Raw genomic sequence first — 22,677 nt, forward strand, 5'->3', positions numbered from 1 at the left:
CTGCCTAGCGTTCATCTCTTTACTCTTGCTCTGCATCCTCAGGAATCAACCCAGTTGCTGTTTTTAAAAGTTAATCACCGATGGGGGCTTGGTACTGACATTGCACACTTTACTACATAGAATCTAATTCTCAAGACCTCTGCAGGGTAGGGGCAGGTTTTTTTGTTTTGTTTTGTTTTTCGTTTTAAACCAGACAGACTCGGGTTGCCCAAACTGGGAAGTGCCAGAGCTGAGTGGGATTTGTATCTCAGTCTTTCTGATTCCAAATCACTTTCCAGTGTACGTCTCTTGCCCTGAGCTTCAAGAGTACCCACGTCCTGAGACCAGTTATTGTCACACCTGCTGGGTTACCTTGGGCAAGTCATCTCCTGCCAGGGCTTCCCTTTTTCTGCAACAAGTAGAGTAATACTGCCCCAGCTGAGCTCATGTGCAACATTCAGCTGCTATGCTAACCCCTTTTACATGCACGATCTTATATAGCCCTGAGAGAAAGGAATGGTTATTATCCCCAAATTGCAGATCAGATTGGGCAGGGAGGTAGCTGTCCAAGGTGCCCTAGACTGTAAGGGGCAGGTCTAGGAACTTAAACCCAGGCCTGCTTAATTTAAGCCCAGAGGTGGAGTGCCTTACCAGTGTACTAGCCAGTCTCCCGAGCCCTAACTTTTTGTCCCCTTCCTGAAGCTAGATTCTTTTCTGAGCCCAGATCTTCTCATCCAGACATTGCCTGTGAGAAGAGCCCAGGTGCTAAGCCCCAAGCCTCAGTATCATCCAGATGCCCAATTTGAGTTGAAGATTGAAACCTTTTATACTCTCTCCTCTAGCCTTTGTCCTAAACAAGAATCTGTTTACCTTTCTTTTTAGCCAGAGTAATTTTTTTTTAAATCCATCCCTGGTTTACTGCCACTAGTCAAGTATCACTAAATAAGGTTAAGTTAAACATTTCTAGAGAAAACAACCTTTTTTATTAATGTGCTATGTGTTTCTAATTATCTTAATTGAAGCTTTTTGCCTCCTATCTCCCACTCAAAACTTCAACTAAGCCTTTCCCCTAGGCCACCACTAATCTAATACCTATGTTTGCCAAGTATTGTTAGGGCCTCTCTCAAAGCAGAGAAGGCCTTGAAAACTGAATTGCCTCAGGGTGCCTGGGTGGCCCAGTCAGTTAAGTGGCCCACTTCCACTCAGGTTTCTGAGTTAAAGCTCCACATCTGGCTCTCTGCTGTCACCACAGAGCCTGCTTCAGATCCTCTGTCCCCTTCTCTCTTTGTTCCTACCCGCCCCCCAAAATAAACAAAGTTAAATTGCCTCTAGGAAGGTTCTTGATATCTAGGCAGGAAACTTAAGACGTACATAGCAGTGAAGTATCAGTTTATACACAGCCACACTGTTTTATTCAACTTTATTGCAAGAACAAAATATTATTTTTAACAATAAAAGAAGAGTGCCTACAGGCAAGAGAATGGCCAGGTCTCAGGCCTAGTCTCCTTCCTTAATGTTTCAGACTTAGGTTAGCTAGAAGTCTCCTAGAATGTAACATTTATCCACTAGGTGTCATTATTTACCAATTCTGGCAAGCCACTGGGCTGATTCTGTGCTCTCTCTGGTTAAGATCAAGGCTAGAGATAAGAATATGAGGTGATCAAAATGGATTTAGGAAAGGGCACTGTGTCTGGAATGCAGATGGGGTGGGGAGGGGCTTCCAAAGGCTAGTGACGCTTTTCAGATCAGGTTTCCTAACCTCCCACTTTCCCTGGAAGGAGTCAGAACTTGGGTTCTTAGGAATAGCCCTGGCTCTGCGCCACATATGCTGGGCTCAGGTGTGTACCCCCGAGTCTCAGTGGTCTTCCCATCCATAAAACACATGACCTAACTTGTGCCTGGTTGCCCTCCTGTTCTTCCCCTCTGGCTCCTGGCCACATGTCCTGGGGCACAGGACAGCACTTGCTCCTTCCCAGACTGGAGGTCTCTAAAGAGCCAGAGTTTAGGACACAAATGCCAGCAGTCAAAGGACTATGAGAGCAGGAGGTGGGCGTGCACAGCAGAGCCTGGCGAGAGGCTACCTGGAAGGCCGAAGTGGGGGAACAGGCCCATGTGCCTCTTCAGCTCCGGGTACAGGGAGGGAAGCTGAGATGGGCTCGGGCCAGGCACGCCCCCTCCTCTCTCTCAGAGCCAGCCATTACTGGTGAAATCAGTACGCAGCGCCTCCTCGTCCGCGGGGCTCAGCTCCTGTAAGGGGGCGCGGCAGGGACCTCCGTAGTAGCCGAACCAGTCCATGGTCTTCTTCAGCCCGGGGATCCCAAAGCGCCGGGTCACCTGTGAGGCAGGGCCTGTTAGGAGAAACTGGGGAACCCCTGCACACGCACGTCTGGGATCCAGATGTGTGTCACTCCCAGAAAGTTAGGGTTCCCCCCTCCCCGCCTTGTAAAGTAACTTTACCAAATCTGTGACACCAGGGTAGATTGGAAATTCAGATTGAGAGACCAGAAGGCAGGTCAGCAGTAGAGAACATGATGCCAGAAACTCAGATGAAGGAAGGAAGTCACCTCCTTTAGTTTTAGGAGGAAGATCCACCCGATTGGGGAGAAAAGTGGTCGTCAAGCTGGGATGCAAGAGGATAGCAGTGCTGTGGGTCTGGGCACTAGACCACCACAGCTCTGCAGCCCAGTTCCCAGGCCTGGGGTGCCCAGGCAGTTGGGAAGGGGAAAGGTCTGTGATAACCTTAGGCATAGTCCAGACTTTGGCCCTGCAGCAGGGACCCCCACCCACCCATAGTGCCTCACCAACTGCAACTCTGAAAAACGCATCAGTCGCCTTGAGAAGTTTCGCTGTGTAACCTTGTATTACGAACTTACTATATCTGAGCAAGTTCTGTCTAAAAATAAATGAGGGGCTGAATGACATGATCTCTCAAGTGTTATCCATTGTCGTGAGGGACCTAAAGCTATTGTCATAACTTAAAACCATGCATGGGGTCTTAAAGAAAATGAAGTATCAAGTTTCTTTGCTTTTGGCATAGCAACTGGTTATTTCCTACTGATCAGAAGTGTTAGAAGAATCTTTGACTACCCCAAAACTAAGAATGTAATCATTACTTAATAAAGTTTTGTTTGGAGGGAAGATAAAACCTTAGAAGGATGGGCTTCATGAAGGGTAAAATAATCAAAGGGGTGGCGTGGGGGGAAGAATTTGAGAGCCACTGATGAGTGACTGACTGATAACTATTTACCACTAGATGCCAGAGAATTTTTTATTGGAATGAGGGACAAGCCACCCTCCTCCTAAGCCTGGCCTCAGCCATGATGTTCTAATAACCCGGGCTTTTCACCCACAACCTGAGTGGGGTGGGGAAGAGCTACGGGAGAGGACAGAAACAAGAAGGACCTAGAGCAAAGCGTTCTTCCGCCACAGGTGTGCAAGATCTTGGAGTTGCCCCCTCCTCAGATCCACAGAAAGAATGGAAAGCTTTGGTGGTAAAGAGCATGGAAAGTCCTAAATATAGCCAGGGCAAGAGGCCGGCTGGGAGGGAAGGTGGAGGAAGGACATTGTGTTCGAGCAGGGCAATAGGGTGACATCAAGCTGCTCCTGGGGTGGCTGAGCCCACAGCCCAGGCACCAGAAAGGGGTTCCAGGCATTCCTGAGCATGTGCCCGGAGCTGGCACAGGAAGAGGCACAGAGTGAAGAGTAAGGCAGGAAGGCGTGCAGAGAGCTAGGAGGGCAGCACGCACCCTCTCTTCCCAAGGGTCAGCCCACTGCTTCATCAGCGAAATGAGGGAGATGACAACACCGACCCCATGTCACAAGAATCACACGAGCAAAATACCACTCTAAGACCAGGTCCCAGGAGACGTAAAGTTACCCCTTTTCCTGTTCTGGTGGAATGCAGCTTCTGGGCCCGTCTCTCCTGCCGGTGGGTGGGCGTGGAGAGCAGAGGTCCCACCCCAGTGGCATGTCCAGCACATACAGGACAGTATGTGCCCTGACGGGGCTGAGCCGAGAGGCCCTCGCTGCTGCAGTTCTTCTGTCCTACGAATAGAGTATCCCACCCCAGGAGGACCTTCGCATCCAGGAGACTCGTGCTTGCCTTCTCAGCTGTCCTTTCTCTTAATCTGAGTTAATCTGCCCCTCGGAGGTAAAGCTCTAAGCTCTGAGGGAGATCTAGAGCCCACCCACCACTTTACCCAAACAGAACATTACCTGCTTAGCCTGGGACTACCAGCTCAGATGCAAAACTTAAGGGGATGCCAGAAAAATCGGTCATCAAGGTAAGTAATATTTAGTGACCTTTTTTTTAATAATCAAAATCAAAGCAAAAAATCCATAAATGAACAAAGTGTCAATGTTTTAAATAAAGACCGATCCAACAGACCCATGCCCTGCTATATATAACCTGAGGCAAAAGTAAGCATGTGCCCCTCTACACGGGTTGTGCAGTTTTTATTGGTTCATTTTTTTTTTTTTCTAGAAGTAGATGCAGAAAAACAAATTTTTGATGCGGTTGTTCCCATTCAAGCCAGGAAAGCAAAATTACCATAAATTATGTTTTTGATATAGATAAAATACTTAAAACTAGAAGAATGCTGTTTTAATATACCTACTTTTTAATTTTTCAATTTTTTTTTCAGATAGTTTAATGTTCTATTTGGTGGGGGGTTACCATTTAGAAAAATACTTAGAGGGCTGGTTCTGAGCTTACAACTCTTGATCTCAGGGTTGGAGAAAAGGAAGGAAGGAAGGAAGGAAGGAAGGAAGGAAGGAAGGAAGGAAGGAAAAGAAAGGAAAGGAAAGGAAAGGAAAGGAAAGAAAGAAAGAAAGAAAGAAAGAAAGAAAGAAAGAAAGAAAGAAAGAAAGAAACTTAGAGTTTCCACTTTCAGGAAGAGGAAACAAATGTACTTTGCCTTATTCCTCCCAACAGATATAACTAAAAAACCCTTGGACATTATATAAAAACAAACATGAGACTCCAAAAGGAAGAGAGAAAGAAGATGAACTAGGGACCTCAGGATCCAAGGAACACAGCAGTGATTTCCCTGGCCTCCACTTGAAGCTGAAACAATCAGAGACGCGGAAATGCATTCAGTGGGTACAGATAATAAAAGGCCCCCCAAAAGCCTGTTCACTTAAGCCAAGGACCAGGAAGGAGCACAGCAAGATGGAAAACTTTAGGTAATCACCACTCTCCTCCAGCCAAGCACCCCAAAAAACTGTGGCCCTACCCCTACCCAGGCCAGCAAAGGTTGAATTAGGAGCCAGAACTTCTCCCCCTACCCATCTACCCCCTCCACAATGGATGGTCTCAGCAAAGGCCCAGGGAGGAAAGTCAGAACTTTTCACACCTCTGCCCACACTTAAGGACCACCCCCCCCCATATTTGTAATGCCAGTGGAGGCCACGTGGGAAGCAGTAAGGAAGCATTCCTACCCCTTCCAGTCAGTGAGGGGTCAGTGAAGGCCAACAGCAGAGATGTAGTTTTAAAAACCCTCCCCCCAAAAGAAATCTCCAGGTCCAGATGGCCTCACTAAAGAATTCTAAAAAATGTTTAAAGAAGATTTAACACCAGTTCTACAAAGTATCTTCCAGAAAATAAAAGGAGGGAATACTTCCCAGTCAACTGATGAAGCTGTTATTACCCTGATACCGAAATCAGACAAAGGTAGTACCAAAGAAAAAGGGGGGGGAGGGGACTACATACCAATATCTCCTATGAATAGATAGAAAAATCTTCAACTAAGAATTAGCAAGTGTAACTCAATAATATATGAACAAGTTACACACCATGACTACATGGGGTTTATTCCAGGAATGCAAGTCTGGTTCAGTAACAGAAAATTATCCATGTAACTTACCATATCAGCAGGTTAAAGAGGAAAAGCAATCACATGATCATATCAATCAATGAAGAAAAAGCATCTGACAAAATACCTCTGCAATACCACACAGACTTGATTACTGTAGGTGTATAATAAATCTTTAAAAAAAATTTTTATGTTTATCTTTGAGAGAGAGAGAGCACACACAAGTGAGAGAGGGGCAGAGAGAGGGAGACACAGAATCTGAAGCAGGCTCCAGGCTCTGAGCTGTCAGCACAGAGCCCAATGTGGGGCTAAAACTCACAAAGTGTGAGATCATGACCTGAGCAGAAGTCAGATGCCCAACTGACTAAGCCACCTGGGCATCCCATGTAGGTATATAATAAATCTTAAAATCAGGGGTGCCCAAGTGGCTCAGTTGGTTAAGCATCTGACTTCAGCTCATATCATAATCTCATGGTTCGTGGGTTAAAGCCTCACATCAAGCTCTGTGCTGACAGCTCAGAGCCTGCTTCCTATCCTGAGTCTCCCTTTCTCTCTCTGCCCTTCCCCTGCTCACACCCTGACTCTCTTTCTCTCTCTCAAAAATAAACATAAAATAACAGATTTTTTTAAATCTTAAAATCAGAATGGGACTAATTCTTCCCATTTTATTATTTTCCCAAAACTGTTTTAGCTAGTTTAATTCCTTTGCCTTTCCAAATAAACTTTAGAATAATTTTGTATGGTTTTGCAGAGGGATAGACACATAGATAATAGAAGTGACAGAGAACCCAGAAAGAGACCCACACAAATATGCCCAACTGAATTCTGACAAAGGTGTAGAAGTAATTCAGTGGAAGAAAGATGATCTTTTCAATGAATGGTATTGGAGCAAGTGGATATCCAGAAGCGAAAAAAAAAAAAAAGAATAAAATAAAATAAAATAAACCTCCACCTAAGTCTCACACTTCATACAAAAATTAACTCAAAATGGGTCATGGACCTATAAAACTAAAACTCTTAGAAAAAATAAAGGAGAAAAGCTTCACCATCTAGTGCTAGGAAAAGTGTTGACATTGAAAACATAAATACAAATAAAAATATTGATAGGCTGGATTTCATCAAAATTAAAAACTTTTGTTCTGCAAAAAACCTGTTAAGAGAATGACAAGGAGTGCATGGGTGCTCAGGTAGTTAAGCGTCTCTGACTCTTGATTTTGGTTCAGGTCATGATCTCATGGTTCGTGAGTTTGAGCCCTACGTCAGGCTCTGTGTTGACAGTGCACGGCCTGCTTGGGATCCTCTGTCTCTCTCTCTAAATATAAATATAAATATTAATATAAATAAACTTAAAAAAAAGAATGAGAAGATAAGCTACTAACTCAGAGAAAATATTTGCAAACCACATACCTCACAGAGGACTGGTATCTTAAAGATACAAAGAACTTCCAAAACTCAACAGTTAAAAAAAAATCCAATCATAAAATAGGCAAGAGACATAAACAGACATTTAATTTAAGAAGACATAGGGGCACCTGGGTGGCTCAGTCGGTTAAGTGTCCAACTCCAGGTCAGGTCATGATCTCACAGTTTGTGAGTTCGAGCCCCACGTCAGGCTCTATGCTGACAGCTCAGAGCCTGGGGCCTGCTTCAGATTGTGTCTCCTCTCTATGCCTCTCCTCTGCTTGTGCTCTGTCTCTCTCTCTCTCAAAAATAAATAAACACTGAAAAAACATTTTTAAAGAAGATATACAGATGGCAAGGTGGTAAAAAAAAAGATATAGAGATGGCAAATAAATACATGAAAAGATGTTCAATGACATTAGCTATCAGAGAAATGCAAATTAAAAACACAATGAAACAATGAAATGTTACAACACACCTATCAGGATGGCTAAAATAAACAGTAGTCACAATGCCTAAAGCTGGTAAGGATGCAGAGAAAATGAGTCAGTCGTATATTTACATTGATATTAACGTAAAGTGGCATTGTCACTCTGAAAAACAGTTTGGAGGTTTCTTAAAACACTAAACATGCAATCATCATATGACCTATCAACTGTGTATTTATCCCAGAAAAATTGAAAATTTATGGTCATGCAAAAGCTTGTACATGAATGTTCATAGCAGCTTTTAATAGCCCCAAACTGGTACACCTGGGTGGCTTAGACGGTTTAGTGTCTGACTTCAGCTCAGGTCATCATCTCACAGTTGTGATTCGAGCCCCGCGTTGGACTCTGTGCTGACGACTCAGAGCCTGGAGCCTGATTCAGTGTCTGGTTCTCTCTCTGCCCCTCCCCTAGTCATGCTCTGTCTCTCCCACTCTCAAAAATAATAAACATTAAAAAATTTTTAAATAAAAAAATAAACATTAAAAAATAATTTAAAAAAATAATTGCCCCAAACTAGAAACAATCTAGCTGTCCTTCAACAAGTGTCCTTATGGTTACATAAGCTGTGGTGTGGCCATACCATGAAACACTATTCATCAATAAAAAGGAATGGGTTATTGCCACATGCAACAGCTTTTGGGCTATTGCCACATACAACAGCTTTGAGTCTGCAGAGAATTATGCTGCATGAAACAAAGCCAATTTCAAATGGTTATATACTCTGGGACGCCTGGGTAGCTCAGTCGGTTAAGCATCCAACTTCAGCTCAGCTCATGATCTTGTGGTTTATGGGTTTGAGCTGACAGCTTAGAGGCTGCTTGGTAGTCTGTCTCCCTCTCTCTGCCCCTCCCCCATTATGCTCTCTCTCAAAAATAAACATTTTTTTAGAAAGGTTATATACTCTGATTCCATTCACATAAAAGTCTTGAACTGACAAAATTATAAAAAACGGTGAACGTGTTTGTGGTTGCCAGGAGTTAAGGACAAGGTAGAGGGAGGAGGTGAGTAGATGTAGCCATAAAAACATAACATGAGGGATGCTTCTGGTGATAAAAATATTCTGTATCTTGACTATATCAGTGTCAAAATCCTGGTTGTGATATTGTAGGTTAATTTTCTAAGATGTTCCCATTGAGGGAAACTACAGACCAGGTACATGGACTCTCTCTGTATTATTTCTTACAACTTTATCCGAATCTACAGTTATCTCAAAATTAAAAATTTAATTTAAAATATACATATAAGTATGTCTATAGGAACACAGGTTTTCCCTGCCTCAGACTCCAGTAGGGCTCTGCACAGCACTGCCTGGCACCTGACTGGCACTCCATCTTGGCCCTTCTCCTTGACTTGCCCAATATGGAATTGGGGTACAGCATCTGAGTGCAGAATAGATATAATTTTTTTAATGTTTTATTTATTTCTGAGAGAAAGAGAGACAGACAGCATGAGCAAGGGAGGGTCAGAGAGAAAGGGAAACACAGAATCTGAAACAGGCTCCAGGCTCTGAGCTAGCTGTCAGCACAGAGCCCAACGCAGGGCTTGAACCCACAAACTGCGAGATCATGACCCGAGCCGAAGTCGGACACCCAACCAACTCAGCCACCCAGGTGCCCCCAGAACAGATTTTTGAAATAACGTTTATGTATTTATTTGGAGAGACAGAGAAAGAGAGTGAGAGCATGAGCAAGTGTAAGCAGGGGAGGGCCAGAGAAAGAGAGGGAGAGAGAGAATCCCAAGCAGTCCCTGTGCTGTCAGCACAGGGCTTGATGTGGGGCTTAAACTCACAAAGCATGAGATCATGACCTGAGCTGAAATCAAGAATCGGATGCTTAACTGACTGAGCCCCCCAGGTGCCCCAGAATAGATTATTTGAAGACAAAACTCTCCTGGGAAATCCAGGCTCTGGACACCTCCAGCCTTCCAACTCCTTTACTCCCAATCATTCTATTTTCCAGGATCGAGCCCCTTATAAAGCTGAAGGGAAGGCCCACGGTTCACTCTTTCTAGGCAGTGCGTCTCTAAGCAAGGTCCCAGGATTACTTATGTCACCACAATCAGCCAAGATGTTTGTCTCAAGGCTTATTCGTGGGCCTAGAGGATTAGAATTTTAACTAGCTCCCTAGATGAATTCCAATGCAACCAACAGGGCTCAACTTTGTCTGATTTTCTGGAGAGGCACAAGGAGTTCCCACACTGGGCTGTTCTCTGAAAGGACATTCTAAAAGGGAAGAGGCTGAGTGGGGACCCCTATGCCTGCCTTGGCTCCTGCTCCAGTGAGGACACAGACACCCCCGTGTGCCTGGGGGCCACTGGCTGGGAACTCACCGCAGTGTTTGGCTCGATGAGGCGGTGCTGCAGCTTCTGGGCATCTTCCCATTGCCCTGTGAGGCAGAGTCGCTCCAGCTGGCACACCTGGGCCCCCAGGACATTGGCCAGGGCGCACACGCCCCCCACAGCTCCTGCCCCAGAGTTAGATGCAGAACGTCAGCCAGAGCCTCTTCTCATAGACAATTTCTGACCCTTATTTTGGGGGGAGAGGATGTGGATTTCTGTGCTACTGGCTGGCCATGTTGAAGGCATGCTTGGTGAATCCACAGAGTACAGAGTTCCAGAGAGAAAAGCTGCCAGCATATTTGAAGTAGAATCCCACAGGCTGAAGGTCAGGGAACAGCACCTGAAAGCTAACTTGAGGACAGTTCCTTCCCTGCACACACACTCCCTCTCAACACATCTTCCAGAGTAAAGTCCCACCTGCCACTTGACACCTCCATGATCCTCTAATAGCCCCCTGACTCATCAGTACGGGAAGGGGGTGGAGTGGATGGGAAGCCTTTGCCCTTCTGAAATCTTACTCCCCCCAGTGAATTCAGCCCGGGACAGCGCTGGGGGTGGGGGCCAATGGAAAGAGCTCTGGACACAGTCAGGAGACTGGGCATTTCCTCCCTTTGGTTGCATGAACTTGCACAAGTCAAAGACCTCCCCCAGTCTTCTTTGTTCTCATCTGGGCAATGAAAACAGGCTGGCCGTGATCTCAGGAGGCCCTGCCACTCTTCCAGCCTGTGACATGATTCTAAGTCTAGTTACGAGTGACCCTAAGCACAATGGCCTCAAGACTGGAGAGTGGGAAATTTGGAATGAGCTTCTATAGCTGCCATTTACTGATTCCCACTCTGTGCCAGGCACTAGGCAGACACAGAGCCAGTGCTCTCAAATTCTCACGACACCTCCCTGCTTTACAGGGTAGAAGAAGTTCAGGCCCAGAGAGGTTGAATATCTTGCCAGGTGGTACTCCATAAATGGCAGAGCTGAGATTCCAACTCACATCCCCTGGCCTCCAGAGCCTGTGTTCTTTCCAGCTACCCCCCTCAGGAACGAGGTTTCCATGGGTCCCCTTTTCTGCCCTTTCACTTTAGAGATAGTGACATGGCAGAGGAGAGACGTGCAAGGTCCTAGACAATAAGCCAAAGTCTGTGGAGAAAAGAGAAAAGGCACCGGCATTGCCCCCTGCAGCACCAGAAAAGTAACTCAGATCTGTACTTGCTGGGGCTTCAGCCAAAGGGAGCAGATGCTTCCTCTCCTCCCCTTTGAGGGCTTGAAAGCAACTAGAACCCAAGCACCTTGACCCACAACAGACCAGTGCAGTTGATTCAATGGTGACATTCCCCGGATCCTGAACTGGAACAGAATGAGGCACCTGAAGGTACCTGGCCCAACCCTACAGGTCTGACGATTCCTTCCCGCCTAGCACCCAGGTGAGAGGAAAACAGACTCCCGGACCAGAGGAAAAGGCCCTAAGGCCTGTGTCCTCTGAGAATGATTTACTGTGAGATCAGAGGAGCGAAATTTGTTACCTAAGCACTGAGCTCAGGGCCTAGAACAAACTGCAGGCATCCCTGCTACAGACCAAGGATGGTGCAGAGCCACCCTCTCCTGCCCAAGAAGGTCACTTGTGAGCCCCCAGTATTCAGACAAGTAAGCAGTGAGCCAGACTTCTGAGGTTTCCGAGCAGATAAGCTGGCAAAGGACCCAGACCCAGCCTGCATGGTCTCTCCTGGCACACCCAGAGTGGTGGGGGGTGGGAGGGGCATGGGTCCCAGGTGTACCACCCATGACAGTGTGAGAGCAGCGGGAGGCCTACCCACGGCATAGCTGGCCAGCAGGAAGCCAGCCGATCCAGCCAACACCTGGAAATCCTGCCTCCTGGTCTTGTGAACAATCAGCCCCATCCTGGTCACCTGTAACGGCAAACCCGGGTGAGAGCTGCTCCCAGAGCCTCAACACCGACCGAATTGGGCACTGAGCGAGGGTAGGAGAAGGAGAGCCCAGCCCCCAGAGAGCCGCCCCAGACCTCGGCCAAGGCCCCAGAGAACCCACACGGTGGAAAGAACGCAAACAGGAGCCCAGGACTGAAGTGGGCCCCAGAGCTGTCCCGAAGTTGCTAGCACAGGAGAAGAGGAAGGAGCCCCAGCCAGGAGCTGCTGCCACTCACATCACCACCACTGTCCTTGATGCCCACGATGTTTGGGTGCTGGGAGAGAGTGACCACCGCATCCACAGGCAGGTCCAGGCCCGTGTTGGCTGGGACACTGTAGAGCACCACAGGAATCGGGGAGAGGTCAGCGACCTGCGAGAGGCAGAGAAGAGGTGGGAGGTAGAGGGCAGCTGCCCCAGGCCAGCAGAACCCCCCACCCCACCCCACCCCACCAGCTCCGGGCCTGCATCACTACGAGGCCACCTGGACAGGCCTAGCTCCTAGATGAGAAGTCACAGTGCCATGTGCCCTACTTACAAGCAATTAATGAGTAATATCTCATGGGTGCTTTCTATGCACCAAGCTCAGTTCTCAGTGCTCTCTATATATATTTTTTTACAAATAGTTTATTGTCAAATTAGTTTCCACATAACACTCAGTGCTCTATATTTTGATGGAACTTAGCCCTCACAACAACCCTGTGAGGAAGACACCATCATTCTGCCCATCTGAGAGGGGAGGAAACAGCGACAGAGTGGCAGGGCCAGATGATGGCATCCCTCCCCATTCCCACAGCTGCCATTCATGGGAAGTAGGCTCACCCCTTGGCCCCTAGCTTCTCTGTCTCCTCTCCTCATCCAGCCTCTCCTTGGTCACAGGCCCCAAACCCATGCCCACCCCTCACCACCCTACCTTGGTGTAGTGGTGAATGAGGGCAGCGCTGTTCATGCGGCCACGGTAATAGCAAGGGGTCACCACGATGGCGGCATCAGCCCCAACCTGGGCCATGCTCACGGTCATCTCCACCGTGGCCTGAGTGGCTGCAGAGGGAAAGAGGGAGTCTTCCCTACAGGCCATGGAGGGTGAGAGCAGGAGGCAGAAGGGCGGGACTAGCCCTGGGGCAAGCAAGGGGGGCAGGAGGGAAGGAACCAGTAGACTGAACCAGCCCCAGGGCCAAGGAGCCTGGCTCCCCACCCCAGGCACCCCCAAGCACCCATGGGGCCCAGAGCATTGTGGCCTCACACTCGCAGCCAGAGCCAGCTAGCAGCAGTTTGTCCTTGGGCATGGCCTGGCGGACGCGGCTCACCACCTCCAGCCTCTCGCTGCTGGTCAGGAAGGGGAACTCGCCATTGGAGCCCTGGACCACGAAGCCTGATGAACAACAAGGGCGTTGGTGTTACACCCACCCAGGACCCTACCTCCCCAGCACCATAGCTTTGCGTGCACTTCCTTCCCATCTCTGTCTTGAAGCAGGCAGAATGTTTTTCCCAGGTGCACTGGCAGTGTCCACACCATTTTTCTTTGTGTTAATGAAATGTTTTAGAAACATTTCATATCGAGGGGCGCCTGGGTGGCTTAGTCGGTTAAGCGTCCGACTTTCGCTTAGGTCATGATCTCGCGGTTCGTGGGTTCGAGCCCCGCGTCGGGCTCTGTGCTGACTGCCAGCTCAGAGCCTGGAGCCTGTTTCAGTCTGTGACTCCCTCTCTCTCTGACCCTCCCCTGCTCACGCTGTCTCTCTCTCTCTCCTAGAAATAAATAAAACATTAAAAAAAAGAAATATTTCATATCGAAAAGAATCGATAATAATGTAATCCGCAGGTGCGTATCCAGCACTCCCGGCAACCCTACCCGATCACGTGTTTCTTCCTCCTCTAGCCGTCCTGACTCAGGTGTTATTGTTCCCACTCATGTCTTATACCCTTAAGACATACATATGGAACCATAAACAACATATAATATTTTTTGCCATTTTAAACTGTATAGAAATGGAATCAAGCTCATACAACCTTCTGCACTTTGCTATTTTTGCTCAAGACTATGTCGTGAGCTTTGTCCATAGCAGTATACAGCTCTGATTCATTCATTTTAATTGCTATGGAATATTCCATTTGAAGTTAGACTGCAATTTACTTTTCATTCTCCCTTTGAGGACATTCAGAGTATTTCCTTAGCTTTGCTATTACAAACAATGCTAAGACAACCATGTTCTATAGTCCTCTGTGCCCATGCCTGAGTTTCTCCACAGTTTCCTTAGGTTTGAATTGCTGAGTCACACATATGTGCTTTTTTACACAAACAGCTCTCTCATGAGCCAGTTCATACCCCATCAGCACATCGAAGAGTCTGTTAGTGTTCATCCGTGTCAGCGCTGGGTATTGTCAGAATTAGTATTTGCCAGTTTTCTGGGTGAAAAGCAGTATCTCATTATTTTATTTCACATTTTCCTGTTTTATTGATCATGTGAGAGGTTTCTCACATTACCAGGTAAGGTGTCAAACCTTTTATATAAATCCATGGGAGACCAAAAGAATTGATGCTGTTTGAATCTGAAGGGAATGTTAGTAAAACCATCTTCCTCTCTCACTTTTTTCCTTTTTCATTTCCTTTTTCCTTTCCTCATTTCCTTTCTCATTTAACTCTCTCTTCCCTCTTCTTCCTCCTCTCTACTCCATTCCATCCTCAAAACACAGTTCTTAAATAGTTGACCAATACAGCATAGGACACGATGAGACTATTCATAAATAGGAGACTACTTGGGAGAAAGGAATGCGAAGAAAGCTGGGGGCGATACTGATACACAATACAAAATCCCTGCCTCACAGTTGTGAAAGATAGGCTATCATTTTGATTTGGAGCTTCCTGACAGTCCAAGCTAAAAGGGAAATGTGATCAGCTGACAGATATGCAGAACTCCAGATAAAAGCGAAGCAGCTGCCCTGGAGAAACACAGAGTTTCCTGGCATTGGGACCAAGAGAGACTGTTCCCGTGAGTCATCCTTATGGGGACACGGGGTGATGTAGAGTCAACTTTTCACCACAAACCTTTTTCCATACTGTTCGCTACACCATTGGATTCCACTGAGTGGATTGCCAGAATGGCTCGCTGGATACTTGGCATTCCCCACCCCCGCCAGTGTTTTGCCTTGGTAATATTGTAGGGAGCACCTTGAGGCAAATAGATTTTGGCTTCTGTTGTGTTGCCTCCTTGATGCATTTCTCCGCATCAGGCCAGGAGCCCCTTCTGTCTTGGTACAAATGGTGCTAGTGCTTTCTGAGTGGATCACCCCCACTCATGAGTTGCCAACCCTGGAGAGGACTGGACCAGCACCTTCTGACTTAGTGGTCAAGGATTCTGAGATCTAGCTTTCACCACTCTCTCTATGCAAATGCCAAAGACCTCTCCCTCCCTCCCCAACCCTGCCCCCTTGCCCCCACTGCCCTGGAAGGAGGCCAGGCCGGTTCTTGCCCCAGCCACTTCCTCAGCCGCGTTCACTCACTCCCAAGTCCCCCTTTATTCTGGCGCCCAGTTCTCCGGGCCCCTGAACAGTTAAGACAGCTGGGTCTTGCACTCTCAGAGAGGAAGTAGGCCCCTGTGCTCAAGATTTCTCGTGGCCTTTCCCTTGTCTCTTGTAAAGGAGCATCTGACCCAGACCTGACTCTTAATTTTAAGATTACTTAAAATAGGGGTGCCTGGGGGGGAGGGGGGATGGGCATAGAGGAGGACACTTATGGGGATGAGCACTGAGTGTTATGTGGANTCTTCAGGGGTGCCTGGGTGGCTCCCTTGGTTGAGCGTCCCGGCTCTTGATTTTGGCTCAGGTCATGATCCCATGGTCATGGGATAGAGCCCTGTGTCAGCTCAGTGTGGAGCCTGCCTGAGATTCTCTCTCCCTCTCTCTCTGCCCTTCTCCCCTGCTCTTGCTCTCTCTCTAAAATAAAATAAAATAAAATTTTAAACAAAATCTTAAAAATAAATAAAAATAAAAAATATTCAAATGCAACCAATTATGCCCTATAAAATCACTTGACAGCATTTAGGGTGTTTGTAGATTTATCCATCCTTTGCAAGGATTCTGGGCACCTTCTCCCCACAGTTTGAGGCCAACAGGCTGGGAAACACTGGTAAGTTCACAATAGATGCAAATGGGACATTTCTATGTAAAGGGGTCACTGGGGGTTAGACAGTGCTGTATGCTGACCTTTCTCAACTGCCTCACTGCCTTCCTTTAACTGCCTCACTGGAGGGTCACCCCTTGCCCCAGAAATGGCTTCTTTGGACCCAGGAAGAGGAGGCAGAGAGGGTCCCAGGCTTTTGGGAGGGCACAGAGAGTGTCAGGACACGTGGGAAGAGGGCAGGGATAGCATGAGACCCATGTGAGGACAGTGGGCCATTGGCCTGAGGGGCAGCACAGGGCAGGGATTCGGGCTCTGAGCTTTGGAGTCGGGCAGAGCTGGGCTCCGTCTCCAGCAACATCACGTACTGTCTATGCCCCCCCCGTCAGGCGAATGACATCTCTGAGCCTCAGATGTCTCATTTGCAAAATGGAGACACTGCANATCTCCAGCAACATCACGTACTGTCTATGCCCCGTCAGGCGAATGACATCTCTGAGCCTCAGATGTCTCATTTGCAAAATGGAGACACTGCAAAACCTTCCTCCTCTAGCCTTATGGGGCCGTGCTGTAACAACACAGAGCATGACATAGACTAAAACCTGAAAAAGAAAAAAAAAAAAAAAAAGAGGGAACTTCTAGAAATATTACTAATTAGTAGTAGTAGCATCAGCAGCAGCCCCAGCAGTAAGAACATAAACAAGAAGGGAGAGTCTAGGGCACAGGAGCTCTGTAGGCAGGTGGTGAGGGGCACTGTCACAGATCCCGGTGGGCCCGGGGAAGCAGGTGGGCAGGGGGAGGGCATTGTAGTGCAGGGTGCCACACGACTTGAGAGGCAGGAGGCAGAGTGAAGAGGACACCAAACAGGACAGGAGACCCACACCGTGAGCTTGCTTACGAGCTTCTGAAAGCCTGCCTATCTCCCTACCACCCACCGCCCGGCTGCTTCCTCCTGCCCTGGCAATAGCAGGTTGGCGGGTAGGTGCTGAGCTCCCTGCAGGCATCCCACCCCTGGAACCCGGGACCTGGGGAAGCTGATTTATGGACTTTTTTTTTTTTTATGGAGTCTTGAATCAGCCCAGCATAAAGGCCCACACGAAGAGGGCTGTGGGAGCAAGAAGCCTTTCCCCATGTCCCTGCCCAGTCCTGAGGCTGGCCACAGAGCCCCCAGACCCAGAGTGAGGGTATGCAAGGCTTTATTGGCTCAGTTCCAGGCGTTCGGCATCAGTGTGGGGCTCTCAGCTGCTCCCGGGCTCTGGCTCAGTCTGTCTTCTCCCAGGGGGTCTTCAGGGGCCTGCGAGTCCGTCTCAGCTGCTTCACCTCCTTCCACCGCCCCTCCCATCGGGGGCCATCCTCCATGGCAGACCGTACTCACAGACTCCAAGGGGCCAGGACCTTCCCTCCAGGAAGAAGGGATGTGGGTGGCAGCATCTCACCACAGGAGAGAAAACAGGCCTGCAATTGTGTGCCAGCCCTGCTGGGGGGAAGGGGCATCTCCATCCGTGGTTAGGTGGCTTCAAAGGGGTGGTAGGTCTGGTGGCTGCGGTTGGGCAGGCTGTGGCTCTGGTGGCTCAGGTAGCTTGGATGACCCTGGTGGCCATGGTGACCGTGGCCATGGACGGTGTGTGTGTGGTTCGCGCCAGCTACAGCAGTTTCCCGCTGGGTGAGGAAATTCCCTTTCAGCTTCAACTCCACCTCCTCGAGGGCCTTCAGCTCCTCCTGGTTGATGTCTCTGGACTCCAGGTGGCCCGAGTTCTGGTAAACTGTAGCACGCTGCAGCATGGAGTTAGCCAGCCGCTGCCCTATGGTGTCAATCTCCTTGGTACAGGCAGCCACAGCGGCCCACGTGGCCTCATCTGTGGATGAGGATTTTGCAGACTCCTTCTGGGTCTCTTTGGTCACCGAGGACCCAGACACCCTCTGCTTGCTGCTGAAGGACTCCCGGCGCAGGGCTGTGCCCGCTTCTCCTTGCCTCGTGGTAAAAGTCTCCACGCGAAAGGTGGTGCTGGCCTCTCCTCTGCCGCTCTCGGGTGGTGGGGCGGCCATGCTGCTGCAGGCGGCCAGCTTCTCTTCGGAGAGGCGGCTAAAGTGCGATTTAATCCAGTTCTCATTCTTTGCTTTGTGACATTCCAGTGGCTCCTGCACGTCTTGTGCAGGCTCAGGGGATGCCTTCCTTCTCCTTTTCCTCTGAATCCACAGCATGAGGCCTCCGCCGCCGAGTAAGAGGGCAGTCCCCAGCACCACCTTGCATGATGGTTGCTGGATGAGCTCCAAGAAGGCCGCCAGGACCCTAGGCCAGGCAGGCAGAGCTAAGGGCACACTGGGAGTGGGGGAGCCCGGATGGTGTGGTTCATGCTTGAAAGGGCGGGTTCCCAGAGGCTGGCTGGCAGGTAGGGTCCCAGCTGTACCCTCCCTAGGATGCCCCTCCTACCTCAGCAATGAGCCCTATTGTGAGGAAGGTGGCTGGGGGGGTGGGGGGCAGGGTGGGAAGAGGCCACCTGGTAGGCATTTCCTGCGGCCCAGGTCCTGTCTCCCATCCTGACAGCTAGCCCCAAGGTCAGTGGAAAAGCAGCTTCTCCAATTCTGAGTCCCTTCTGTCTTCTCCTTAAGACCCATTCTGCAACTCCATCTTCTTATTTTCCAATCTCTGGTTTCTCTCCCTCTCTATCCTCCACCACCTCCCCCCGCACCGGGGAGCCACTGACCATGGCTGAAGGACCCCCTTGGCTGGGCTGGCATCCATCCCTGGCTGCCTGATGCAGGTGTCTCCTTCCATTCAAGGTCCACCCCTGCTGCCAGCTTAGTACATTCCATCCCCATTTGCAGCCCCAACCACCTGAACGAAGCAGAGTCAAGAAGGAAAAAGACCCAGGGAAGAGCTCATTCTAGAATTACATGAAGTTATAACTCGGGAGAGACAAGCAGTGGGTTGAGAAGGCAGAGCAGATAGGACAGAGGACTTCACCAGACCCCAGATCTCAGGGGCTACTCCAAGATGGGGGCTGTTAACCTCTTGCCTTAGTGAGGCACCTGCAAACCCAGGATTTGGCCCCCTACCCCCTGTGCCCTGGGCACAGTTTAGATTGTGAGCAGGGGAGCCACCTGGCCAGGCTCTCTGTGGGTACAGACAATGGAGAGCCTGGCCCACAATTCGAAGTTATATCAGAGCCTCTCGGGGGAGAAACGGGCCTGGGCCACTCTATTTTTCTTCCAGAGGCATCTAACACATTTAAAAATATATATATTTAATTTAAAAAATTTGTTGAGTGTTCATTTTTTTGAGAGAGGGAGAGGGGAAGGGGCAGAGGCACAGAGAGAGAGAAAGAGAGAATCTGAAGCAGGCTCCAGGTTCCAAGCTGTCAGCACAGAGCCCAACACAGGGCTCCAACCCACAAACCGTGAAATCATGACCTGAGCGGAAGTCGGACGCTTAGCCACCTGAGCCACCCAGGTGCCTCAGTATATTTCACTTTTTTAAAGCGAAGAAATACCAAAACAGGGTTGTAAAAATTGTGATTTTTAAAAAAAGTGCATTTATTTATATATTTAGTAATCTCTACTCAATGTGGGGCTGAACTCATGACCCCAAGATCAAGAGTCATGTGCTCCTCCGACTGAGCCAGCCAGGAGCCTCTAAATTGTGATTTCTTTTTAAACAAAATATTTTATTTAACAATGTAATGGCTTCAATATATACAATAATATCACAGTCTGCATACTAAGGGAATAAGATAACAAGCTCACAGTATTATGGGTGACACCATCTCTCTAGTCCTGCTGAAGTAGCTCTGTGGTCATCCACTCACCTCATTTGGAAATAACAATTCAAAGTTCATCTTTGAGGTTGTTTGTGGGAGTGCGTTCAGAACCAAATGGCCCCTCTGCAACGATTTTACTCTCTAGTCTCTAGTTACACTTAAGAATGATACTCTTTACTCATATAATCAGGAAAAATTAACAATGCAAAAATAAGTATAAATAAAGAGAGCTATACAGTTTGAGGCAATACCTTCTAGAAGAATCTCTAACTGTTCACTGATTCATCAAGGGTAGGTTCCTGCCTCCTCTTTGGAGGACCTTTAACTTGTAACAGGAGGCCCGAAAGTGTGGCACGTGACGGCTTCCTCCTCTGCCCCTGTGTGTTGGGCCGCAGAGCCAGCCCTGGGGGCCCAGACAGGGCCAGAGAAACATTGTTTGTACAGCTAAAGTTGCTCACGGCAACTTTCCCGGGCACTCTGGCTGTGTCCTGGGAGCAGTGACAGGACCTGACACAGCCCACTGCCTCCCCGGTGTGTGGGTAAGAGAGAGATGAGGCGGGAGCAGGAGCCTGTATGGGTTGCATGGGAAACAGGTTAGCAGGCACCTGTGGCCCTCGGCCTGCCAAATCTACTGCAGCCTGTGCTCCTGGGCACCTCCATGCCCTCTGCAGGAGTGGGTGAGTGGGCAGGAGGAAAGGAAGGCTCCAGAGAAGAGCCTGTGGGTGTCTGTGGATTCTCTGGGGAGCAGGCAGACACTGGATACAAATGTTCACCCTCCCCAACCCCTTGCACTAGGGTGTCTTTGAACCTGGAAAGTGAAGACGAGTCTTGTCTTCCCTCCTCTTAAGATTCAAGGAGCTAGGGGTGCCTGGGTGGCTCAGTCAGTGGAGCATATGACTCTTGATCTTGGGGTCCTGAGTTTAAACTCCACATTGGGCGTAGAGATTACTTTAAAAAACGTTTTTTGTTTTGTTTTGTTTTGTTTTAATAAATAAAAGATTCAAGGAGCTTCTCACTTTGCTTCAAGAGACCCAGGCCTCGGTCCAGACTTTCAGGCCCCAGTGAGCTGAGCCCAAGTAGAAATTTACTTAGAGTTTGTGTCCCTGCTCAATGTGGGCCTACACAGGGCATTCACTGTGCCCTAGGGAAGGGTCACATCACCTCAGCACTGATATGGGGTTTCAGTCAGGCCAGCAGTCACTGTCATAAAGCAGCTTTGCCCACAATGCCAATGGTGCTGTCATTCTAGCAACTGTTACCACTGGATCAATAGCTTCTAAGGTATATCACTCTTTACTATTTATAGCATGCTTTCATTTGCACTCTCTTGGATTTTTCTCCCAGCCATCCTATGAGGTAGGCCTTATTACTCCCATGTGTCAGATGGGGAGACTGGGGTTCAGAAAGATTATCTCAAAGCTAAGTCAGTGGCAGAGCTGTGATTTGAATCTGGGCTCTCTTCCCCACTGCTCTGCCTCAGTCAGAAGCTCTCCATCCCCGAAGCTGGTGCCAACCAGACTTCATTGGTTGAAACAGTCTGGTCTGGCGATTCAGCGGTTAGTGCCAGTGGAGTGAAACCAAGCATGGTCCTGCAGTCAGACCTGGGGAACTTGGGCAAGTGACTGTGTCATCCTGAGCCCCAGCTTCCCATCTGTGAAATGGGGCTAGTGAGATTTCTGTCTCAGGCACTTGTCATGGGTGATAGATGAGGGTGGGCAGGGCAGGATGGGAGGAATTGACCACTTCTTTCCTTCAACTATTGTGCTTGTGGCTGTGTTGTGTGTTGAGTGTCACAAACATCTGGTCCCGGACCTCAGAGAGGGGAGATCCATGTGTAAAGAGAGACATGAGTTAGAGGATCCAGAACAGGAATTCTGCCAAGGGAGGCTTGGCCCAGAAGCGAGTGTGCAAACACAGCCTTTAGGGTGATGTGCCCACAGGCTGAGGTGCAATGTGACGTCCCCAGCTGCCTTCCCAACTTCACAGTGTCTGGTTGACAAGGACTTTTATACCCATTATCTAGTTTGATCCCCACAATAATGCTGGGCTAAGGCAGCACTTTGGCAGTGAGATTCAAAGTTGCAAAGCAGCAAGGAGCTTCCAGCCTGTCTCCTGACTCCAGACCAGTGCCCCCTGCTCCTCTCCCGTAATAAAACAACCACCAGGGGACCCAACTGTCTCTGAGCAGCTCACTGGCTGAGGAGACTGGGGTCATCCACATCTCCCCCAAGTCTCCCGAGAGGACAGGCCCCACTTACCTCGGAAGGGGAAGGTACCCAACTTGTGCAGATTCTCCTCCAGTTTCCCATAGTCTACCTCCGCGGTGGTAGTGAAGGGAGTGGTCACAGGGGGGTAGAGGCCTGCAATGTCCATCTTCCTCCCCTCTCCTGAGGCCCAGCCCCCCACATTTCTGGACAAGCCCCTGCTCAGCCCCTGCCTCACGGAAGACCAGACTCCACGGCCCAGCATCTCTGCAAGAGGCCCGAGGCCCAGCTGGTCTCTGCCCCTGAGTGAGGCTGAGTTTGGACTCCTTCCTACCCTGTTAATGATCAGTGTGTCTAGTTAAAAATTTGCTGCCCCCTGAGTGTTGCGCTGGGGCAGGCCTGGGCTGGGCGTCCCCGGGGTCAGAGGCCAAGCCTCTAGGCCCCATGGGTCTCTCCCTGTGGGGAGAAGCTGGAGTAAAGCCACAACCCAACGTCCCAATGGCAGAGCGGGTGTTCCTGGGGTACCCACCCTAAAGGGCTTCTCCAGTGGGGCTTGGGCCCTCCTCCCACAATCCCCAGCCCCAAAGCCAGGAACACCAACTTCCGCTCCGCTCCTGGCGGAGCTGATTGGCTGAGCCCGCCGGCCCGCTGGAGGCGCGACTGGGG

The 22,677-nt window shown here is 49.1% G+C and overlaps 2 protein-coding genes across 2 annotated transcripts; both read right to left on the reverse strand.

The window, feature by feature from the left end:
* Nucleotides 1-1,382: 1,382 nt before the first annotated feature.
* HOGA1 (4-hydroxy-2-oxoglutarate aldolase 1) lies at nt 1,383-22,576 on the reverse strand. Its single transcript, XM_077780614.1, has 7 exons — nt 22,066-22,576; nt 13,179-13,307; nt 12,849-12,976; nt 12,174-12,308; nt 11,823-11,919; nt 10,010-10,143; nt 1,383-2,313 (listed from the first exon to the last, which is right to left on the reverse strand). The coding sequence occupies exons 1-7, from the start codon at nt 22,274-22,276 to the stop codon at nt 2,164-2,166; spliced, it is 984 nt and encodes a 327-aa protein (XP_077636740.1). The 5' UTR covers nt 22,277-22,576; the 3' UTR covers nt 1,383-2,163.
* Nucleotides 17,229-18,460, reverse strand: CUNH10orf62 (chromosome unknown C10orf62 homolog). Its single transcript, XM_077780607.1, has one exon. The coding sequence runs from the start codon at nt 18,249-18,251 to the stop codon at nt 17,556-17,558; it is 696 nt and encodes a 231-aa protein (XP_077636733.1). The 5' UTR covers nt 18,252-18,460; the 3' UTR covers nt 17,229-17,555.
* Nucleotides 22,577-22,677: the final 101 nt, after the last annotated feature.

Source organism: Crocuta crocuta, unplaced genomic scaffold (assembly GCF_008692635.1).
Source record: "Crocuta crocuta isolate KB4526 unplaced genomic scaffold, BGI_CrCroc_1.0 scaffold170, whole genome shotgun sequence".
In the NCBI taxonomy this organism is placed as follows: domain Eukaryota; kingdom Metazoa; phylum Chordata; class Mammalia; order Carnivora; family Hyaenidae; genus Crocuta; species Crocuta crocuta.